Source organism: Aotus nancymaae, unplaced genomic scaffold (genome assembly GCF_030222135.1).
Source record: "Aotus nancymaae isolate 86718 unplaced genomic scaffold, 86718_ANA_hifiasm-v0.15.2.pri h1tg000020l, whole genome shotgun sequence".
Lineage (NCBI taxonomy): Eukaryota > Metazoa > Chordata > Mammalia > Primates > Aotidae > Aotus > Aotus nancymaae.
The window spans coordinates 2,127,812-2,149,627 of NW_026988432.1; the positions used below are offsets into that span (position 1 = coordinate 2,127,812).

A 21,816-nucleotide genomic window follows, 5' to 3' on the forward strand; every position below is an offset into this window, starting at 1 on the left:
GAATTCATAGATCTAGGGCTCCAGCTTGGTCAGCGAGCTCCTGGGAAACAGTTGCAGAGATATTATTTTGTAACTTCTTCTCGAAATAGAAATATGACTGAGTGACTGAGAATATAAATGCAGTAATTAATGGCTTTTCAGAGATTATTCTGAGGCATTGAAATTCTTTCTTTTTTGGCTTTAAAAAAAATCAGGTAAATTGAAGGTGAGCTATAAGTTGAGATCAAAACTTAACCATTTATGCTGGAGGTTGCAGTTTTTTTGTTTTTTTTTTTGGGGTGAAAAATCAGACCTTGGCGATGACCTTGAGCAGTAGTATATAACTCCCATGAACTTAGCGTTCAAATAATGGAACACTAGGCATGTACAGGAAAGGAAAATCCACTACTTCCTCTTTCTAAAAATAGGAGAGAAGAAGAAAAAGAAGGAATGGAGAAGTCTGTGAAGGAGAAATGTCTGTATACTTTTTGTTTGCACCATTTTAACGACACTAATTAAAACCTTTTTGTTACAACTGAGAGTGTGATTTAGGAAGCCGGCCTGAGCTATTTCAGGAACAATGCAGTGATGTGATTTGGGGAGAACTGCTGAAGTTTTTAAGTGACCTGTCAGCCATGTCAGCTCTTTTCCGCAGGTATCCATGGTGGAGTGGAACTTCTGAGACGCGGTATTTGTATTGCGTAATAATTTGAATTCTGCGTGTGGGAGACAGAAAACCTCCATGTTTCACATTTGTTTATATATTTGTAACGATAAAATGCTTTAGCTCTGCCCAGCTTTCTGGGTAGACAAGCTTCCTAACCAGACAGGCCGTGCCTATGTAGTTTGATGCCACCTGGTCACCTCTCTCTGCTTATAGCTTTAGAATCCACACTCTAAGCACTGGGTCAGCACCACCCAGGTGATGAACTCACCGGAACCATAAGCGTAAGAATGTCTGTTGGGGCCAGCTGGGATGTGTGTTTATTTCGTGTCGTAAAATAATGAAGTTTGAACTTTGCGGGCATTTAGGTAGCAGATCCTGGGAAGTGCCCAGAAATAGCTGTTTGTGGAATTACTCAGTCCCTCTTACCAGAAGACACACACCGCAGCACACAAGAACGGCAGTAATTGCAACATGAAGCTCTGTCTGGGAAAGGACTTTGAAAATTAAGTTGCGTCGCGAATACTGTGAGCCTCCCCGGCTCCTGGGTTCCTCTCTGGCCCAGTCTCAGACCTGGGGGTTATCTGTTTCCCTCACTGGCTTCTGCCCCAATAGGCCTCTTGGGAAATTGTCCCTCCATCTGTCTCCCCTTGCTCACCAAGTTTCTAGCTGTTCCAGGCCCTCCTTCCTCAGTTTGCCAAGGTGGGGTGCGTGAAGGAGGAGCCAGTTTTTCGTGCGGGCTGATTGTTCTGCAGTGATGCTCTGCCCATCCCGTGGTGGGGGAGGCACATCCTTACCCTTGAAACCACCCCACTGGGAGAGCAAACTAGGCTGAGGAGCCAGCTGTCTTAGCAGTTTCCATTTCACCGCTGCCTCACTCACAATTTTAAGTGGTTATTGCTGGTTCCAGCCAGAAGCATGTGAGGGCTGGTGGCTCAGTCTCCTGCAGGCAGTGACCACCTGGGACCGACGTTGCATGAACGATGTCACCCAGAGCTCCGTTAAGGGGATGAGAGGATTTCCTGAGTTATACAGTATCGGGGGGTCCTGGATCTAGAGCTCAGACTTCCGGAACTCGAGTCTAGAGGTGACAGAACACCACCCAGGTGCTGTTTTCCTGACCCTCCTTTCCAGCGCTTGGAACACACCCAGGCTTTCGCTGAGATAGCTTCCCTGAAGCCAGCGTGGAGAGCATTTTCAAGTCAGTTGCTGAATTACTGAAATATTTTAAGTCCATTGCTAACTCATTACATTGAATAAGTTTTTGAAGGATTGGACATTTTTGAAGTTTGATATGCTGGCTATATAATCCCCCACATCTAATGTTCATGGATATATTTTTCTTAATTCCATTTTTTTTGCCAAAATGCAAGTATATTATTAATTTAAAGCCCTCTGCATTTTTAGCGTGTGAAAATATGATGAAGGTGCTAACTGAAATGTAAGATGCAGATAAAAAGGATGTGTTGCTGTGCTGACAGCGCTGTGCTTCAAGACACATGCGTTTGTATTGATGGCCTTCTAAGGCAAGTTTTTGCTGTAAGTCTTTTGCAGATAAATACCTGTTGTTCAAAAGTGGATGGTTCTTCCATGTCAGTCTAACGTATGGGGACCACAGTAGCACCCGGGCCGGGAGGGAGTCAGGCTATAGCTTGGGCGCAGGTGCCATCTAGTGGTAGCTGCCATGCATTGCTCTGTCCAGGGTGCCTCGGGGAAAGCCGCCTTCCTCTGTCACTGAGGACAGAGACTGCTTGTGTTATGAAATGGCCTTTGTTCCGCAAGTCACACACATGCCTGATTTTAAATCTGGAGACTCTCCGAATAAGTAATCCTGATGTTTTTAAAAAAGGATCATTACAGTTTTTTTTTTTTGGAAAAGACATGGAATTTGGATTGTGTATTTTTGGACGTTGATGCATTGTCACAGAAGAAGTTTAGAAAGCCACGCAAGTGCTAGCTAGTTGTGTGTCTATTAGTTGGCTATAAGTTGGAGAAGTGTGTGGCATTATTTCTCTTCCTGAGACTTCCCGCCTCCTACACCTCTTAAAACACTTTGTGTACAGGAAAACACACATGTGGTTTAGTTGTATTCTTTGTGATTCCTGTTGAAGATTCTAGGCTCCCATTCCTTCAGAAAGCAAATGCAAAACTTACTTTCACTCCAGCATCTACAAGTCGCATCAGCCCTTTCTTCCCAACCGTCCCTGCCACCGTTCTCGGTAAGACTTTGTGTGCGGTCTTTGTGCTAGCTGGCATCTGGTTCAGACAGCTGCGTCATACGAGGAAAGGTTCGTGTTAGCTAATTATTTTTTGCAAACTTGGGTAAATTTGTAAATGGAAATCTTCCTTGCTAATTAGAGTATGGTTTGCCATGTTTTAAAAATAGTAAAAGAATATATTGATTGCATTTTCTCCAATGGATGCGTTTTGGTTTGCCGCTGGGATTTGGGGTGAAGGAGGGTGTGGAAAGTGTAGAGTAGCTGTGAAAGCTGACTTGAATTCGATTCACTTCAGCACTTGATTTGCAACAGAAAAACCAAACCCGAATGGCACTTCTTTATGGTTGAGTCAATAGGAAGCAGTTAGTAAATTCTAGGGTTCTAGAACGTGGTTATGCTTTATGCCGGATCAACTGCTATTTAACTGAAAGCTGCCTTGGAAGCTAGAGCTATTTGATTAACCTTTAAATTGTTGATTTTGTATTCACTGATTTAAAAAGTAACATGAATAATTTGTATAGTCAGAAATCTTATATTTAAGTGGGACTGTTTTTGTTCAGACATTAAAATACAGCTTCCAAGGCCAGGGGTGCAGTGGCTCATGCCTGTAACCCAGCACTTTGAGAGGCCAGGGAGGAGCACTTGAGCCCGGGAATTTGAGAACAGCCTGGGCAACAGAGTGATACCCATCTCTACAAAAAATTAAAAAAAAAAATAGCCAAGCGTGGTAGCACACACCTGTAGAACCCCCTACGCAGGAGGCTGAGGTGGGAGGATGGCTTGAACCTGGGCGATTGAGGCTGCAGTGAGCTGTGATCACACTCCAGCCTGGGTGAAAAAACAAGACCTTATCTTAAAAACAAAATATGGTGTCCACAGTGCTAAGATACTTACATAATTTTCTGTTAACACAGGTAACATACGTTTGCAAGTTGTTTATGTTAATAGATTATCATTTAGAATGAAAACACGTATACTCAGTCATCCAGAAAAAGAATAAACATGTTGGGTATAATCTATAAAATGTTTTAAATATTCAGTTCCATGTTGCTCTAGTGCTGGCATTTTCTCTTCATTCAGACTTTTTTTTTTGTAGTTCACGTTGCCTGTGTAGTGATAGGAATGAGAAAGATTTGAAACATTTCTTTAGGAGAAGCTTTTCTGGCCATGGGACTGAACTGGACTATTGGCAGCAGTGTTTGCTATTCTGTATGAAGGAGCAGGGCTGCCCTTCTATGAGGATGAGGGTGAGACCCACGTTGCCACTTCCCGCTCCATGGCCTTGGTGTTGGGGATCTCTCCCCGACTCAGTGCCTCTGGAGGGGCTTGCGGCTTCCTGATTGGCTGCACCCGCCTCTGGAGGGGCTCGTAGCTTCCTGATTGGCTGCACCCACCTCTGGAGGGGATCGCGGCTTCCTGATTGGCTGCACCCGCCTCTGGAGGGGCTCGCAGCTTTCTGATTGGCTGCACCCGCCTCTGGAGGGGCTTGCGGCTTCCTGATTGGCTGCACCCGCCTCTGGAGGGGCTCGCGGCTTCCTGATTGGCTGCACCTGCTTCTGAACTGAGTGGCCTCTGAAAGCAATTATGTGTCCACCAGCTTTCCTGTGTCCCCTGTGTCCCTCCGAAGCACAGAGTGAGTCAGTCAGTCTTGATTTTTTTTTTCAGGAGGAGAACTTGCAGATCGCACCAGCCCGTGGCAGTGTCTTTCAGCGTTTCTTTGGCTGTGCTGGCACAGGCAGCTTACGTCTTGTTTTTTGGTGGAAAAGCCCCCTGTGGATGTAGAGCTAATGCTTTTCCTCGGGTATTTTCTCCATCGTACCCAGAAGCATCGTCTTGACGGCGGTACTCCGGCCTTGCACTTTCAGCGGAGTGTCTGGTGCTCCCTCCTCCACAGCTGGGGGAACCGCTCTGCCTGGTGCTGAGCTCCTCGTAGCTTGAGCATCCTCCCGGGGACTGTGTTCTCCGCCCGCCCCCCCCATGTCTGTGCAGGTTTCTCTTAGCTTCTGGCATTTCGATTGTCTTAGAAATTCAAATTGCGTTGAAATCTGGATGCCTGATGGCATCAAGTTTCCCCCTCAGGACAGGTTAAAAGTGGTAAAGGATGGGTCTGGAGAAACGCTGTTGGTGACTGTGATGTTCTTGCTGTCAGATCCGGTTTTTTGGTAACTAGTGAACTTTGCTATAAAAGTTATTGCAGTTTCACAAACATTAAAATTAAATGCTGAAGTTGTGAAATGATGTTGAATGCAGTAGCCCTGAGCTCTGCGATGGCGTCGGGCTCCCGGAACTGTGCACCTTCACCCCGTGAGGAGGGAGAGCCTGCGGTCCGCGTGTGGTTGAAATCCCCCGTGTCATTTGGATAGAGGCTGTTTTCTTGTATATCACAAATAACCTATTTGCTCCTCACCCTCATATACTTGTATGGGGCTAGTTTTGTAGATTTTTCTTTTTAAATAAGGGGGAGCATCTAAGAAGATGAAGAGGAAGGATGTGACCATCTCCTAATCATAGCTGCTGGGGACAGCTATGTGACCTGAATATCCCACTTGCTGTCAACCCTGACCCCTGTCTGCCCTTTGAGGTCATCACTGCAGATATTACATCTGGATTTCAATGAAGAGAGTGGGCAGCTCACGAAATCACGTACCTGAGGTTGTACACATATTACCTTCTGGGTCGAGAGCAGGGGCGCTGGGGAGACGCAGGGCTTCTTCGCTTGCAGCTTTGTGCAATTCCGGGCGGAGAAGCTCGCGGTTGGGGAGCTGGACGAGGAGCGAGTTCCTGCCCCTGAAACCCTTGGCTCCTGCAGGGCGGCTGGCCGATCTCACGGCTGCGGTGTGACCCGGTGATGTCATTTTGGAAGCGCTTTATCTTACCATCATTTAGAGTTCCATTTCCGCGGCACGTGCTGGTGCATCTGGTTTCGGGGAGAGGCTCCCTCATTGCGAATGCGTGGCCTCCGACCCATGGCCACTGACTTCAGTTATTGCAGCTCTCGGACGCCTGCCTCGGCACCCACTCGAGGGCGGTAACGGGGTTAGGTGCTGTGCTCCATGCTGCTGGGACCCACACCTGCCCGCACGCTGCCTGTGCTCACCTCACTGTTCTTATCTGCAGGCCCTTAAGAAACACCTGCGGAGTTAACGAATTCATCTCCCACTTCCTGCTTCCTAGAGCGCTTTCCTATGCGCCGCCTCATCACATGCGAGTCTTGGATATTAGATGCCTTCCTCTGCTCACCTCATTCATCCCATAAATTAATGCTTGTCGATGGTCCCTCTGCCAGGAGCAACATGTGCTGGATGCTGGCGATGAAGCTATGAAACAGGGTTTGCTTGCTTGGTGTCTGGGAGATGCTCATTCAGGAGGGGGTGCGGCCTTGTGAATTCAGGGGGAAGCGGCTGGCACAGAGGCCCCGTGGCAGCAGGAGTGTGCCTGTGCTGGAAACCCACTCTGCTGGGTTAGGGCCAGAATCCCCTTTCTTGTGGTTTAATGTCTGTTCCCCGACAGCCTCAAGACATGCCACACAGGCTTTCTCTGTGGCTTTGCTCCGTCAGTTTCCAACATTCCTGCCTGGCCTGAGATGACCAAATGCCCACTTGTGTGTTTAGTTAGAGCAGGAGGAGTTGAAATCGGGACTGAGTTTGAAAAGTGGACATTTGAGATATCATCTGATTCCCCCAATTTACCAGCTTTTAGTCAGAAAGGGCTTGTGTGGGGCCTGGGCAAGGACTGGGCTCCCGTGTGTGTGGACAGCGCCCTCTCCTGGAGGCTGTGTTCTCACCCGCCTTTCCACCTGCCTGCCTTCCACCTGCCTGCCTTCCACCTGCCTTCCCACCTGCCCTCCCCACACCTGGCCACCTGCCTGCCCTCCCCACACCTGGCCACCTGCCTTCCCACCTGCCCTCCCCCCACCTGGCCACCTGCCTTCCCACCTGCCCTCCCCCCACCTGGCCACCTGCCTTCCTTCCCCACACCTGACCACCTGCCTTCCTTCCCCACACCTGGCCACCTGCCTTCCTTCCCCACACCTGGCCACCTGCCTTCCTTCCCCACTCCTGACCACCTGCCTTCCTTCCCCACACCTGGCCACCTGCCTTCCTTCCCCACTCCTGGCCACCTGCCTTCCTTCCCCCACACCTGACCACCTGCCTTCCTTCCCCACACCTGGCCACCTGCCTTCCTTCCCCACACCTGGCCACCTGCCTTCCTTCCCCCACACCTGGCCACCTGCCTTCCTTCCCCCACACCTGGCCACCTGCCTTCCTTCCCCCACACCTGGCCACCTGCTTTCCTTCCCCACTCCTGGCCACCTGCCTTCCTTCCCCCACACCTGGCCACCTGCCTTCCTTCCCCCACACCTGACCACCTGCCTTCCTTCCCCCACACCTGGCCACCTGCCTTCCTTCCCCACTCCTGGCCACCTGCCTTCCTTCCCCCACACCTGACCACCTGCCTTCCTTCCCCCACACCTGGCCACCTGCCTTCCTTCCCCACACCTGGCCACCTGCCTTCCTTCCCCCACACCTGGCCACCTGCCTTCCTTCCCCCACACCTGGCCACCTGCCTTCCTTCCCCCACACCTGGCCACCTGCCTTCCTTCCCCACTCCTGGCCACCTGCCTTCCTTCCCCCACACCTGGCCACCTGCCTTCCTTCCCCCACACCTGACCACCTGCCTTCCTTCCCCACTCCTGGCCACCTGCCTTCCTTCCCCCACACCTGGCCACCTGCCTTCCTTCCCCCACACCTGACCACCTGCCTTCCTTCCCCCACACCTGGCCACCTGCCTTCCTTCCCCACTCCTGGCCACCTGCCTTCCTTCCCCCACACCTGGCCACCTGCCTTCCTTCCCCCACACCTGGCCACCTGCCTTCCTTCCCCACTCCTGGCCACCTGCCTTCCTTCCCCCACACCTGGCCACCTGCCTTCCTTCCCCCACACCTGGCCACCTGCCTTCCTTCCCCCACACCTGGCCACCTGCCTTCCTTCCCCCACACCTGACCACCTGCCTTCCTTCCCCCACACCTGGCCACCTGCCTTCCTTCCCCACTCCTGGCCACCTGCCTTCCTTCCCCCACACCTGACCACCTGCCTTCCTTCCCCCACACCTGGCCACCTGCCTTCCTTCCCCACACCTGGCCACCTGCCTTCCTTCCCCCACACCTGGCCACCTGCCTTCCTTCCCCCACACCTGGCCACCTGCCTTCCTTCCCCCACACCTGGCCACCTGCCTTCCTTCCCCACTCCTGGCCACCTGCCTTCCTTCCCCCACACCTGGCCACCTGCCTTCCTTCCCCCACACCTGACCACCTGCCTTCCTTCCCCCACACCTGGCCACCTGCCTTCCTTCCCCACTCCTGGCCACCTGCCTTCCTTCCCCCACACCTGACCACCTGCCTTCCTTCCCCACACCTGGCCACCTGCCTTCCTTCCCCACACCTGGCCACCTGCCTTCCTTCCCCCACACCTGGCCACCTGCCTTCCTTCCCCACTCCTGGCCACCTGCCTTCCTTCCCCCACACCTGGCCACCTGCCTTCCTTCCCCCACACCTGACCACCTGCCTTCCTTCCGCACACCTGACCACCTGCCTTCCCACTGCCCTCCCCCTACCTGGCCTCCTGCTTTCCTGGTCTCTGCTCTTGAACGTGCAAAGGGCTTCCCAGGCTGCACTACTTCCTGGGTGATTTTTGTTGCCTGGGACACATTTTGAGCCCCGTGAACGCCACCTTCTGAGTAAAGAGCCCCGTGTGCCAACCCCAGAGCCTGCGGCTGACCGGAAGATTGTAAAACTAGAACCTGTTGTTAGAGCCCCTCCCTGTGGGCTTACGTCTGCTTAGGAGCCTAGAGTCCTTTCCCTGTATGGCCGAAGATGCTGCTTTCCCTCTTCTGTGAAATCTTCTCATTTTCATGGGGACAGTGAGGAAAAGGCCACCCTGAGCCCTGATGCAAGCCTGTCCCTTGGCTGTGCTGTGTTTCTTTGGTCCAGTGGCCGAGTCTGCGCTGGCTGTCTGGTTCGACGGTTATGCTGGGGCTGTTCTTCAGCCGTGTGCTCCCTGGAAGCCAAGGGTGGCACCGTGAGCTGCGGAGAGGGGACCGTGGCGTTGTTGGCCTTGCCGTCCCTCTCCCTCTGTGGTTCACATTTCCCTGCTCTTGTGGTCTCTCTGCTGTGGGCCTCCCTGCCCGGCCTCCTCCTGCCAGCCCTTCCTGTCCCTGTCTGGTGGGGTCTCTGGCCTTCAGGGCATGGCTGAGACAACAGCCTCATCCCCGCAGCGCACAGGTGGGGCTGGGGCCGTGGGACGACGGAGACCTCCACGTCTGTAGTTCTCCCCTGGCTGCCTGGGCACCTGTGGAAGTCCCGGTTTCTAGTTTGGTGTTCTCATGTAGGACCTGTAGGACCGGTGCGATTACCCGGGCCACTAGGGTGCGAGTACGTTACGCTGGGGACCCCTGCCTTAATCAGGTGTCCTGGAGGGGGCCCAGCAGGAGTAGCTCTGCAGCTTAGGGGAGGACCTGGCTACGGGTGAGTCTGCAGAGGGAGTGGTTAGCCTTGGCGTTAGAGTTGGGTTAGGGTTAGGGTTGGGAATTAGGGTCAGGGTTAGGGTTAGGGTTAGGGTTAGGATCAGGGTTAGGGTTAGGGTTTGGGTTAGGGTTAGGGTTAGGGTTAGGATTGGGTTAGGGTTAGGGTTAGGGTTTGGCTTGTGCTTATGCTTAGTTCCCTCCTCCTTCAGTCCCTTCTCGCTCACAGCCTTTCACCCCAGAGCCTTTTTCCTAAAGTGCGGTTAGGGTTAGGGTTGGATTAGGGTTAGGGTTAGGGTTAGGGTTAGGGTTAGGGTTGGATTAGGGTCAGGGTTAGGGTTAGGGTTAGGGTTGGGAATTAGGGTCAGGGTTAGGGTTAGGGTTAGGGTTAGGATCAGGGTTAGGGTTAGGGTTTGGGTTAGGGTTAGGGTTAGGGTTAGGATTGGGTTAAGGTTAGGGTTAGGGTTTGGCTTGTGCTTGTGCTTAGTTCCCTCCTCCTTCAGTCCCCTCTCGCTCACAGCCTTTCACCCCAGAGCCTTTTTCCTAAAGTGCGGTGCTCTCCATATCATTTTCTCTCTTCTTTTTTCAAAGTCTTGCAGCACATCTTCATGGTTTCTTTGTGTAATCTCGGCCCCTTTTGGGGACCCCGGCTGTCCCCACCGTCTGCGCTTTGCGTGCTTGGTTTCCTTCCCTGATTACCCCCCTGGGATCTGGGGCCACCTTCCTGTGTCGACGTGCCCAGCGCTGTGGGATGTGGTCTATGATTGGCGCATTTGAAGCTGGCATCAGCTCGCACCTTGATCACTATAGATAAGCTGCTCTTTGCCTCGGGTTTCTTATCTACAAAATGGGACAGTGACCTTCCCTCCCTCCCCTCGTTCTGAGGGGCCGGTCATGGATGTGAAGTGTGAAGTTCCTGGCGTGGTTCCTGGCACCCAGTGATCCCGGGAAGTGCCGTGTTTATCACATCCCCACCGTTTGCTTACAGCTGTTGACTGCTGTGCACAGGCTATTTCTGCAAACCCAGCTTCTCTCTGAAGGAGAATGACTGACGTCCGCATGGGCTGCCGTGTGCAGGACCCGGGTTGCTCTGTGTTCCTCGTTTCCTTGGGGACCTGTGGGGTCGCGCTGGCAGCCTGGCTGCTTGGCCATCTTCCGAAGGCCTCCCTGGTGCTTCCCTGGAATCCCCTGGTCCTTGGTGAGCTGGGATGCATCCTGAGACGGGCGCCGTCCTGGGTACGTCACTGCTGCTCCCTGGCTTGGGACCCACCTCGTGGGTGTGTGCGTTGGGCTGTATTGTAAAGCCGCTGGTGTAAACCCCAACACTGGGGCACCGTGGGGACCGAGAAACTGCGGTCATTGTTCCTCGTGGATTTCATTACAGACAGTCATGATTTATGATTTCTGGCAGATTTGCTCATTCTCATTTAAAAATGACCAGTTTGTGTTCACTACCCAGCTACCTGGGGTGAGAGATTGAGGAGACAACAGAAGGAGGCCAGTTGTATTTAAAACCTTAGCACACACTCAGTGCGCAGCAGCCGGCGTTGGGTCGTGACCACAGGTTCGCTCTGAGGGACCTGCGGATGCTTCGTGTGGGAGGAACGCCCCAGAGACGCAGAGATGTTCATGGTTTTGTGCTTGGTGTTGCATTTGTGAGGAGTTCGTGTTTCGTTTTCACCAAGAGTGAGAAGCTCTGAAATTACTGCTATAATGAGTGCGAACGGGGAGGCACAAGGCCTCATGTTGTAAGAAACCAGCATGCTGCCTGCGATCGCTCCTTACCACGGGTGAAGTCACATGACCGAGCAGGACCAGCAGCGAGATTCCGTGAAACAGCCTTTTCTCCAGACCCACCCGTCTCCCTCCGGGTTCCTAGGGCTGCGGGCAGTGGCGGCTGCCTAAATGCTCCTCAGAGTGAAATAGCTGCTTGCTATTTTTAAAGATATTGATTAAGAAATGACAAAGCATTTTTTTTAAAGAAGTATGTTTCTACTTTGTACTGCTTAAACGTACCTGTGCAAAATCAACTAAGTCACAAGGAATTGAACAGAAGGAAAAATGACATTGAAATGTACATAAGAAATGAAATCAGTCTTGTCTGGTTAGCAGGTTTTGGGTCATTTCCATATACAAAACTTAGAACCTCAGCCTTGTTGGGGGCGGGGGGAGGTCTGTGCCTGCAGCGTTCCCGGGAGCTGCCTTCTGCTTTCTGCCTGCCCCTCTGGGTGGTGAGGGACGCACTCTTCACAAGGCAGCTGTTTCTCAGCTGAGCACTTCTCCATTGGCCCCCCGTGAAATCTCATTCTCATTGATTTCTTTTTATTTGTCATATCTTGCCCAGCTCTCCTCAATCTTGGCTGCAATTAGAATCACCCAGATATCTTTTTTCTTTTTTTTGAGAATGCACAGGCCACTCCCCAGAAACCTGGACCTGGCCTCGTGAGCTTGACAGATGATTCTCAGAGGCGGTGCTCAAGACTGTCCTGGAGGAACTGATTTTCCTGTGTCCACTCAGTGCTTACCGCGTAACATCGGGGTTTGAGGCAGCCCCCTGTTGTGGGGAACAGCCCACGTTCTTGCAGTCAGTCTCCTGTTACTTGGTTCCCGGAAGCCTCCCCCAGGCCTGTTCTGGACACGCTCCCTTTCATTCATTTGCTGCTCTTCTGTGTGGTTCAGAGCCCAAGCTGAGCTCTTGCCACCCAGCGTGGAGAGAGGACCCTTGCCCAGCCCCATCCTGGGCCTGCCTTCCCCGGCTGTTGCTGAGGACGGTTCTGTTTGATCTCAACCCTGAGCCGAATGACTCACATTGAGCTTGTGGTCTCCTAGGAGCCTGGGGTCTTTTCCGTGGCCAGAACCTTCTCTTCCTGCACTTCGTTTCCCCTTATGGGATTTCGTCTTAGTTTCAAGCCTTTGTTGCATCTCCTTGAAAACCTTTGAGTCTCTGCTGCGTTGGACTCCCTCATCTCTGAGTGTCAGTCCTGGTCTGATAAGCTTGTCCAGTTCCCTTTCTCCATCTGGGCTGTCGAGGCACATGGTGGGCTCACGGGAGCGTGGCCACTGCAGCCTCCTCCTAGACCTTCTTCCTCGTGGATCTGAAACCAGAGAGTTCCTTGACCTCTCGCAGGACTTGCAACAGGGGTGTGGCTCATTTGCGCTCAAACCCCTTACAGGAGGGGGAGCAAACAGACAGGCAGGGGCAGGAGCTGGGTGGGCGCGTTTGGGCACTGGCCCCATGGTAGTGTCTAGACAGTTAATGCTGTTTTAGCAGTTGCTGTCCGCGGATGGCTAAATGTTAAACCAGCTGAGTGGGGAGTCAGGGTGACAGCCTTTTTTTTTTTTTTTTTTGAGACAGAGTCTTGCTCTGTCTCCCAGCATGGAGTGCAGTGGTTCAATCTCGGCTCACTGCAGCCTCCGACTCCTGAGTACAAGTGATTCTCCTGCCTCAGCCTCTTGAGCAGCTGTAACTACAGACACATGCCACCACGCCTGGCTAGTTTTTTGTATTTTTAGTAGAGACAGGGTTTTACTGTGTTAGCCAGGATGGTTGTGATCTCCTGACCTCGTAATCCACCCGCCTCTGCCTCCCAAAGTGCTGGGATTATAGGCGTGAGCCACCGTGCCTGGCCAGGGTGACAGCCTTTTTCACCCTGCCTTCTTGGTACCTGGGTCCTTGTCCGTTGTCCAGGAAGAGTCGGCTCACACGGACTTTGAAGGATGGTGAATCCGGGGATTTCACTGAATGGTGGAGTTGGCTCTCGGCACGATGGATGAGAAGCTGGAAAGGGGATGGAGTGGGAAGATGATCTTCTCCTGGAGTTCAGCCATCCCACGGCCAATCTCCATTCCGACCATCCCCAGTCCGACTCCTCCTGATGTTCAGATGCTCCTGCTCTTCTTCCCTCCTCTGCCGTGCTGTTCTGCCAGGCTGCTGCTCTTCCACTCTTCTGCTTCTCTGTTCCTCTGCTCTTGGAGCCCGGAGCTTGAGGTTTCTATGGGTACAGGATAAGGAGGCATGGCAGGCCAAAAGGGGCATCATTTGAGTGTGAAAACAGGAATGCCTGTTTCTGTTTAGGGCTGTGGGTTTCCAGACTCGAGGGTGGGGCCTTTGCCCTCTTCCATCCAATATTTCCCTGTCTCCTGTCCGTATCAGATTCAGGAACGGCCACTCCTGGGCAGAGGCATCGGGCCTGCTCCCAGCTTACCTCTGTGCACTAAACCCAGCCACATTCTTCCTGTCCCCAAGACTGTCAGGGAGACACAGGTCCATGTAAGCTTCGGCCTCCTACATTACCGGCTTAGTAATCCTCTGAAAAAAGAAAATCATGTTATACAGTTGATGGGCTTTTGTGTGACTGTGTGACTGTTTTTTTTTCTTTTTTCTTGCCAAATCTGGGATAAAATATATTGAAACGATTTGTAGTTTATAAACCTGCACGGCGCACAGCACTGATCGCGTCTGCTTCTGCAGTAGGTGAGCGGCGGGACGTGTGCAGCGCTGTGCTGATGTACCTGCAGGCCGCCTGCCTTGCTGTTCAGTGCCTTCAGTCCTGCAAACGTATGATGTACCGAAGAGCAGAGTGTGTAAGGCATCTAAGAATCATCCCGCAGGTTGCTAAACTGGCCTGGGTGTGGTGCACAGACATGCCATGCCTTTTCAAAGCTTCTTCCTGTTCTGCGATCGTGGTGGGGTGCCTGGAAGAGGTGCACATTTTGTGCACGTGTCTAACCCGGGCTGATGTGACTGAGATGAGAGGGGCTGCGGGCTGGTCCTGCGGTGGCTGTGTCCCAGGAGCAGAGTCCACGTGGATGCTGGAGGCTTCCAAGGGCGGGGCACAGTCCTGCTCAGGTGGCCGGGGCTCCAGCAGCAGGCTCTGGTCTCAGGGCAGCGTGTGTCCAGTCAGCCGGCACTGGGAGATCAGTCCAGTGAGAATTTGTGGTGTTAATGGGTTCCACTGCCCGTGGCGGGTTTTTTCCTGTGGGAAGGATGGGGAGTTTGTGCTGCTGAGTGATGGTTGCTAAAATTGTAGAATAAAATATTTGAGATGTTTGGCTGTATAATGAAAATGCACGTGTGTGTGAAATTGTCAGTTGTAGAACTGGAAATATTTAAAAGTCGAGCTCTCTTAACCTATCCATCAGAAAGGAAGTCATTGTTATAGGGTTGAAAAATTTAGAATCAGATAAAAGTCCTCACCTAAGTCTCTGTACACGCAGGTGTTCATTAAAGGGCCCCTTTCTGGTGGTTCTGATGCCGTTTTGGGGGTTGGGAGGTGAGAAGTTTTATTCCCAGGGCTCCTTAGAATTATGGTCACTTAACTAAATTCATTGTCTTCTAAGAAAGCGTCAAGCTTTCTTTCCTGTGTAATCTGAATACTGCGGAACGCTTTCCTTTTCTTAACCTTTATAGAAAGTAGTGCCATTTCCTTCCTCCTCCCTCACCTCCCGTCCCTTCTTCCTTGTCAGCCTAAAGTTGAATCAGAGATGTCACTGATGAATGTGATGCTTGCAATTACCTGTTCATTCACTCCTCACTCCCTGTCAACATGCAGGGGAGCCCCCGGTGTTGAGCTCGGGCTGAACTCAAGTGCAGATGAGCCCAGCAGCTGTGCAGAGTGGGAAGCCTGCCTGCAGCCACCCTGTGTGTTCCCAAAGCCCAGCCCAGCAAAGCACCTCAGCTCCCATCCCTGAGCGGGGCCCCTGACTGTCCCTTAGTGACCCAGAGAGGCTAGGTGAGCAGATGCCCCTTCCTGCTCACGTAGTTAACTAAATTGTATCCGTTATGGATGGAAATAAATAATGGCCTTTCTGAAGCCCAACGTAGGGAGCGGAAATGGGAAAAGTCTTTATTTTAAACACTTAGGAAAGAACACTTAGGCAAGAAAAGTGTCTTGCAGAGAGAGTACGGGGCTGCGTTTCAGGAGGAGGTTGGTTTTTGGAAGGGCTGCTTTGTAGGAATGACAGCTCAGGAAACAGGCCGGAGGACACGCTGTCAGTGCACAGGGGCTGGCGCTGCCTCCTGCAGGTGGGCGACCAGGGAGGGAGAGTGAGGCGGCTGCTCCGTGGGGGTGCCGCTCCCGTGGGGGGGTGCAGCGGGACTCTAGACGCAGGACCCTGTTCTTTAGCATCACCAGAGCCGGGCACAGACCCAGGCTTGCTGCCCATTGCACTTCCTGGAGTGACGGCCCGCAGGGCGCTCCTGGGGTCCTGTTGATTTTTCAGAGAAGAGGCACGTTGTGCACTAAGAACCAAGTGCTTTAAAAACCAGCGGAAAACCGAAAACAAGACTAACAGGGCGAGCAGAGCGGCCGTAAGCGCGGGAGGCGCGCGCCTCGTCGTGGCTCTGTGGCCGGACGCTTTTTTGTTATGTCTATTTTACTACAAGAAAATGTTTTTTAAGTGAAAGCGGAGTAAGTTTGCATAGAGAGTGCCCTCGACGTATCTCTGTTTTGAGGGTGGTCGTGTGTGCGCTGAGGACCTTGTCTCGGGGACTTCGGACGGCACAAGTCCGCCACTCCCGCGGCCCCTGTGAAACACGCTCGTGTGTGGTGAGCGGCAGGCACCAGCCGGGCCAGGCCAGCTTGGGCACAGTGCAGTTGTCCGAGCCCTCATCCGCGTTTGTGTTTCCAAGACACGTCAGGGAGGTCCCACTTAGGAACCCGGGAGTCCCTGACTTGTTTGGGCCGAGGGCAGGGTGGCCCCATCTGTGGCGTGCACCTGCACACTCGTGGGGTCGGGAGTGACATGCGCCTTCTCCAGGGCTGCGGGGACCTGGCTTGCTCCCGTGGCACGGGCTTCCCTGCCCCCGGAGAGCACGGGGCATGTGTCGTGGGTCCCATTTCCTCTACATAGGCCGCCTCCCGGCCTTTCTGAGCCAGTCCTCCCCTCTCTGGTGTGTGCCCTTGGCACTGCGGTCAGGGTCAAAGGCAGCCATCTGGGCACGGCCACGCCAGGCTCAAATCCCCACTGTTCTCTATCCTTTAATTCTGATAAAGTGCCTGGTGAGCACTGCCACCGAGGGGCCATCAGACTAGGGGGACTGAGCAGAAGTGCTTTGCCCCACAGACCTCCCCACGCGGCAAGGGAGCCTCGGAACCAGGTGTTTCCTACCAGGCAGCCAGGGCCCCTTCTCCCGACGCTTTTCTAGCTGAGTTCTTCCATTTCTGGATCAGGGCCACTGAAACATCAGAAGCCACTTACGCCAGGTCCCAACTGTGGAGGAGGGCGTGGGGGCCGTGGGGGCCGTGGAGGGGGGCGTGGGAACCATGGAGGGGGCGTGAGAACCATGTGGGGGTGGGTGGGGGCCATGGAGGAGGGCATGCGGGTCATGGTGGAGGCATGGGGGTAGTGGAGGGGGTGCAAGTGTGTCCTGTGCGTGCTGCCACTTTGGGGGGTGCCCTGAGGAGCCCTGTTTCCCAGTGGTGGAGCTTATTTCTCTGGGAGTTTCACCTCGAGTGTGCAAGTAGATGGAATGCCGTAGTCTTCCACGAGAGAATGAGGACTATAGAAAAGGGATACATTAAGTCAGAATGGCACTTGGGAACCTGGGAATGGCGGATGGGTGTCGTGGTCCCCTTGGACCGCTGGGGAGGCCCCTCGTCTTTTGCTTTGACCCGGCTGTAAGGAATCCTTGGCCGTGTTAGGCGACAGCACTTTGCCGGGCCTGCTGGACTTGGCGGCAGTTTATTCCTGTGATTGGGGGCCCTGGAGGGTCCTCGTCAACAGCGCTGGGGCCAGGAGCCAGGGACGAGGGGCGAAGGCATCTGTTCTGTGGCTTCTGATGGTGAACGTGGGGAGTGTTTGGGCCCGCACCTCTGCACGCCAAGGCCTGAGACCCGATCAGGAGCTGGCTGGAGGCCTTTGCTGTTTCAGTGGCCCTGATCCTGTAACGGAAGAAACCGCAGCTGGAAGAGGGTTCGGGAAGAGGGTCCTGGCTCTGGCTGGAGAGGTGCTTGGTTCCTTGCTGCTGAGGATCCATGCAGTCTCGGCTTTGACGTGCGCCTCTCAAGTCAGCCACGTGTTTTCTTCCTTGGAAAGGAAGTAGTTCCTTGGGAAGCTCAGTCTGTGCCCATCAGCTGCTTCTGCGAGTAGCTTCAGTTTCCCACCCGCCTCTCCACAGTGGAGACTGCATGGTCCTGCGTGTCACCCACCCTTCTGGGGTGGCTTGGGACTCTGCAGGGTCTGTGTTCCAGAAGCATCTTGCCATTCACTCCCCACCAGTGACTTTGGTAACTTGGACTAGACCATTCACTTTTTTTTTGTTTTTTGAGACAGAGTCTTGCTCTGTCACCCAGGCTGAAGTGCAGTGATGCCGTCTTGGCTCACTGCAGCTTCTTCCTCCTGGATTCAAGCGATTCTCCTGCCTCAGCCTCCTGAGTAGCTGGGATTACAGGCACACAGCACCATGCCTGGCTAATTTTGGTATTTTTAGTAGAGATGAGGTTTTGCCATGTTGGCCTGGCTGGCCTGTAAAGTGACCCACCTCAAGCGGTCCACCCGCCTCCGCCTCCCAAAGTGCTGGGATTACAGGTGCTAGCCACCACGCCTGGCTAATTTTTGTGTTTTTAGTAGAGATGGGGTTTGCTGTGTTGGGCAGACTGGCCTCAAACTCCTGGCCTCCACTGGTCCACCCGCCTCGGCCTCCTAAAGTGCTGGGATTAGAGGCGGGAGCCACCGTGCCCGGCCAGATTGTTTGCTTTTAGTTTATCATGTAGTGTGTTGGTCAGAGGTACTGGAAGTTCCAGGTGATGTTTTGTGATCCTGTTGGGAACATTTGGAAGCGTTGACAGTCGTGCTTTGCAAACCTCACAGATGTACAGGGGCAGGTCACACAGCCTCATTGTTTCCCCTTACAGACTCCACTGCTAGTCCTGAACACTTGTGTTTGGAAATCTTTGTTCCTTTACTGCAGGGAAAATGAGACCTCTCTCTGCCGGCTGTTGCTTTTCGTCGAATATTTAAAAATGAGTTGAATGTGCTGAGCACCAGTCTGACTTAAACGAAGGCTAACGTTTCCTCTTTCCTGTGCTGAATTCCGGGTGAAGTACACGTTTGACCCATGGTGCGTCCCACTGCTGCCTCCTTTCTTGTGTCAGTGTCTGCATTTGACGGACTAATACACCTGGCTTCATCGATTTATTTTTTAATATATTGTATTACTACTGTTACTGTTTTTGAGATGGAGTCTTGCTCTGTGGCCCAGGTTGGAGTGCAGTGGTGTGACCTCGGCTCACTGCAACCTCCTCCTCCCAGGTTCAGGTGATTCTCCTGCCTCAGCCTCTGGAGTAGCTGGGACTTCAGGCGCCCGCCACCACACCTGGCTAATCTTTGCATTTTTAGCAGAGACGGAGTTTCGCCATGTTGGCCAGGTTGGTCTTGAACTCCTGACCTCAGGTGATTCGCCTGCCTCGGCCCCGCATAGTGCTGGGATTGCAGGCTTGAGTCACCATTTCCAGCCCTGAGTTTATTTAAGTATTAGCTTTTAGGAACCGGTAGGAGTTGGTGAGTTTCTTCTTCTTTCGTCTCATCCCACCAGTTCTGCTGATGACACCTTACTGCTAACATTCTTTAACATGGACAGATCCTTTAAAATTGCTGTGTGAGTTGCTCACTGACTGCCCGCTAACTGGAAACCAGCATTTGTTACTGTGTCCCTGAGACCTGGGCAGGCACCTTCAGGACAGGTGCTCTCAGCCCGATGAAGAACCCGTCGGAATAGGTTTGTTACCAGTTCAATGGGATTCCTGTTATTGCCAAAAATATACTTAGAACATTTTAAAAGAACGTTCTGAGTTAGCAGATCCCTGTGTTCTACTGAATATTAAAAACCTTTAACCAATCACATGGGGACTTGTCGTGAGTGGCTACCCACCGAGGCCCGGCTGGGAGGTGAGGGACCGCAGATGCAGCTGGCGGCGAGGAAGCCTGTGTTTTCTTTGTAGTTCAGAGATTTCCGGATACCCGGGAGCATCTGTACGCTTTCAATTTCCATGTTTAGATTTAAGTAAACCCAAGGCCGTAAATGCAGACATAAAACCGAAGTTTTGTTAATCCGTGTTGTGTCCACTTGCACGTGGTCTCTTCTGACTTGGGAAAAGCCTTAAACCTTGGTGGCGTTTTCCCATCTTGCGGTGTTCCTTAGGTAAAGTGGGAGGATTGGGACCGCACCAGCCCTCCGCACCAGAGTCCATCCCGGACTGTGGCTCAGTCACACACTGTCACGTCTGACCCTCGGGCGCAGAGCTTGGGGGGGATGGTCGGGCTGAGTTTCTCTGGGCAGCCAGCAGGTGGCGGCGTGGAGGGGGATAGCTTGGCTGCCCTTGGCTCATGGGCCTCTGGGGCACTTGGTGGCGTCAAGTTTTAGGCTTGAGAATTGGGGCTCACAGGAGGGATGCGTAGGGACGGAGCCCCGGGCTGAGGTGGAAGGTGGCTGGCAGCCCAGCGGTTTCGGAGGCAGACCCTGGGGTCCTTCGGCGAGTAAGCTGTTGGCCAAGCTTGCCTCCGTGGCTGTGGACGCCACCTCACTTCTCTGGTTTTCTTACCCTGCCTTGAGTGATTGTGAAGATTCCATGAGCCTTCAATGCAGAGTTCCTTGAAAGTCATACAAACCTGACACTGTTATGAACAGTTAATTTTCTTCCTGGGCCTTAGCAGGCCAGCCGCCCTCTGTCAGCTGGGATAGCGTAGTCACACGTCACTAGATACGCCGCAGCCATCGTGCTTTCCCTGTGATCTTTCGAGTCACTGAAGTTGAGGAAAGAAGTCCCGCCCGACTTAGCCCCTCTTGTTCTTGTCTGGGTGGCTCCTCATGGATTTGCTCAGAGCCACCCAGACTCAGGGCTGGCTTGTCCTGCTGGAGACAGCTGCGCCTGGAGCGCACTGTGGCCCCGCTCGCCCTGCGTCTCACCGTGTTCTGATGAGAATGGTAACTTCCATTTCATGTTTTGCCTCCTCCAGGGGGACAGCCACGCCGCTGCTGCTTTTCCGAAGAGGTGACTTCGACTGCACTCTCCAATGGAGACCAGAGTCACAAGCCGGGAGAGAATGCCTCGGAAAGGGACGCGGGCGAGTCCAAGGCGGGGATCGCAGCTTCTGTGTCCCTACTTGAAAACAGTAGCAGAGAGACTTCTCGGAGGCGAGAGCAGCACAGATTTTCCATGGACTTAAAGATGCCAGCATTTCAGCCCAAGCAGGAGGTGTCTGGCCCTGGCGATGGTGTGGAGTTCCCTTCCAGTACGGGCGCAGAGGGCCAGACGGGTCACCCTGCAGAAAAGCTGTCTGATTTGCACAACAAGGAACACTCTGGGGGAGGGAAGAGGGCTCTGGCCCCGGACCTCATGCCGCTGGATTTGAGTGTGAGGTCGACGCGGGATGACCCCAGCAGTAAGGAGGTGGCCTCGTCCCTTCAGGCGGCTCTGGTCGTTCACCCGTGTCCGTACTGCAGCCACAAGACCTACTACCCCGAGGTCCTGTGGATGCACAAGCGCATCTGGCACCGCGTCAGCTGCAACTCCGTGGCTCCCCCGTGGATCCAGCCCAAGGGTTACAAGAGCATCAGAAGTAACTTGGTTTTCCTTTCCCGGAGCGGACGCACGGGCCCCCCGCCCGCCCTTGGTGGCAAAGAATGCCAGCCTCTGCTCCTGGCTCGGTTCACCCGCACTCAGGTGCCAGGGGGAGTGCCGGGGCCCAAGAGTGGCTCTTCTCCCCTAGGAGTGGCCTCGAAAGCCGCTAGCATGCCTAAGAATAAGGAGAGCCATTCCGGAGGCCCCTGCGCTCTGTGGGCGCCTGGTCCTGACGGGTATCGACAGACCAAACCCTGTCATGGTCAGGAGCCACATGGTGTGGCCGCACAGGGGCCCCCGGCCAAGCCCAGGCAGGAGGCGAGTTCCAAACCGGTGCCCACCCCGGGTGGCGGGGGCTTCAGCAGGAGCGCCACCCCCACGCCCACTGTCATCACCCGGGCCGGCACTCAGCCCTCGGCCAACAGCAAGCCCGTGGAGAAGTTTGGAGTCACCCCGGTGGGGGCCGGCTTTGTCCCCACAAATAAGCACAGTGCCCCGGACTCCCTGAAAGCCAAATTCAGCCCCCAGCCTCAGGGTCCACCTCCTGCAAAGGGCGAAGGGGGTGCCCCTCCTCTACCTCCCCGCGAGCCCCCCTCGAAGGCGGCCCAGGAGCTGAGGACTCTGGCTACCTGTGCTGCGGGGTCCAGGGGCGACGTGGCCTTGCAGGCCCAGCCTGTTGTTGCTGGGGCACCCCCCATCCTACACTCCATCAAACAGGAGCCAGTGGCTGAGGGGCATGAGAAGCGCCTGGACATCCTCAACATCTTTAAGACGTACATTCCAAAGGACTTCGCCACCCTCTACCAGGGCTGGGGCGTCGGCGGCCCTGGGCTGGAGCACAGAGGTAAGATGTGCGGGCCCCCTCTTCCTTGGC

At 53.8% G+C, this 21,816-nt stretch overlaps 1 protein-coding gene across 7 annotated transcripts in view; it reads left to right on the top strand.

The window, feature by feature from the left end:
* ZNF516 (zinc finger protein 516) overlaps nt 1-21,816 on the top strand; it is a 135,583-nt gene that overhangs the window by 91,170 nt on the left and 22,597 nt on the right. For all 7 annotated transcript variants that reach the window (XM_064379010.1, XM_064379014.1, XM_064379012.1 and 4 more), the window contains exon 3: nt 20,338-21,786. In XM_064379010.1, coding sequence (XP_064235080.1) covers nt 20,338-21,786 — 1,449 coding nt within the window. The remainder of the gene's footprint in view (nt 1-20,337; nt 21,787-21,816) is intronic.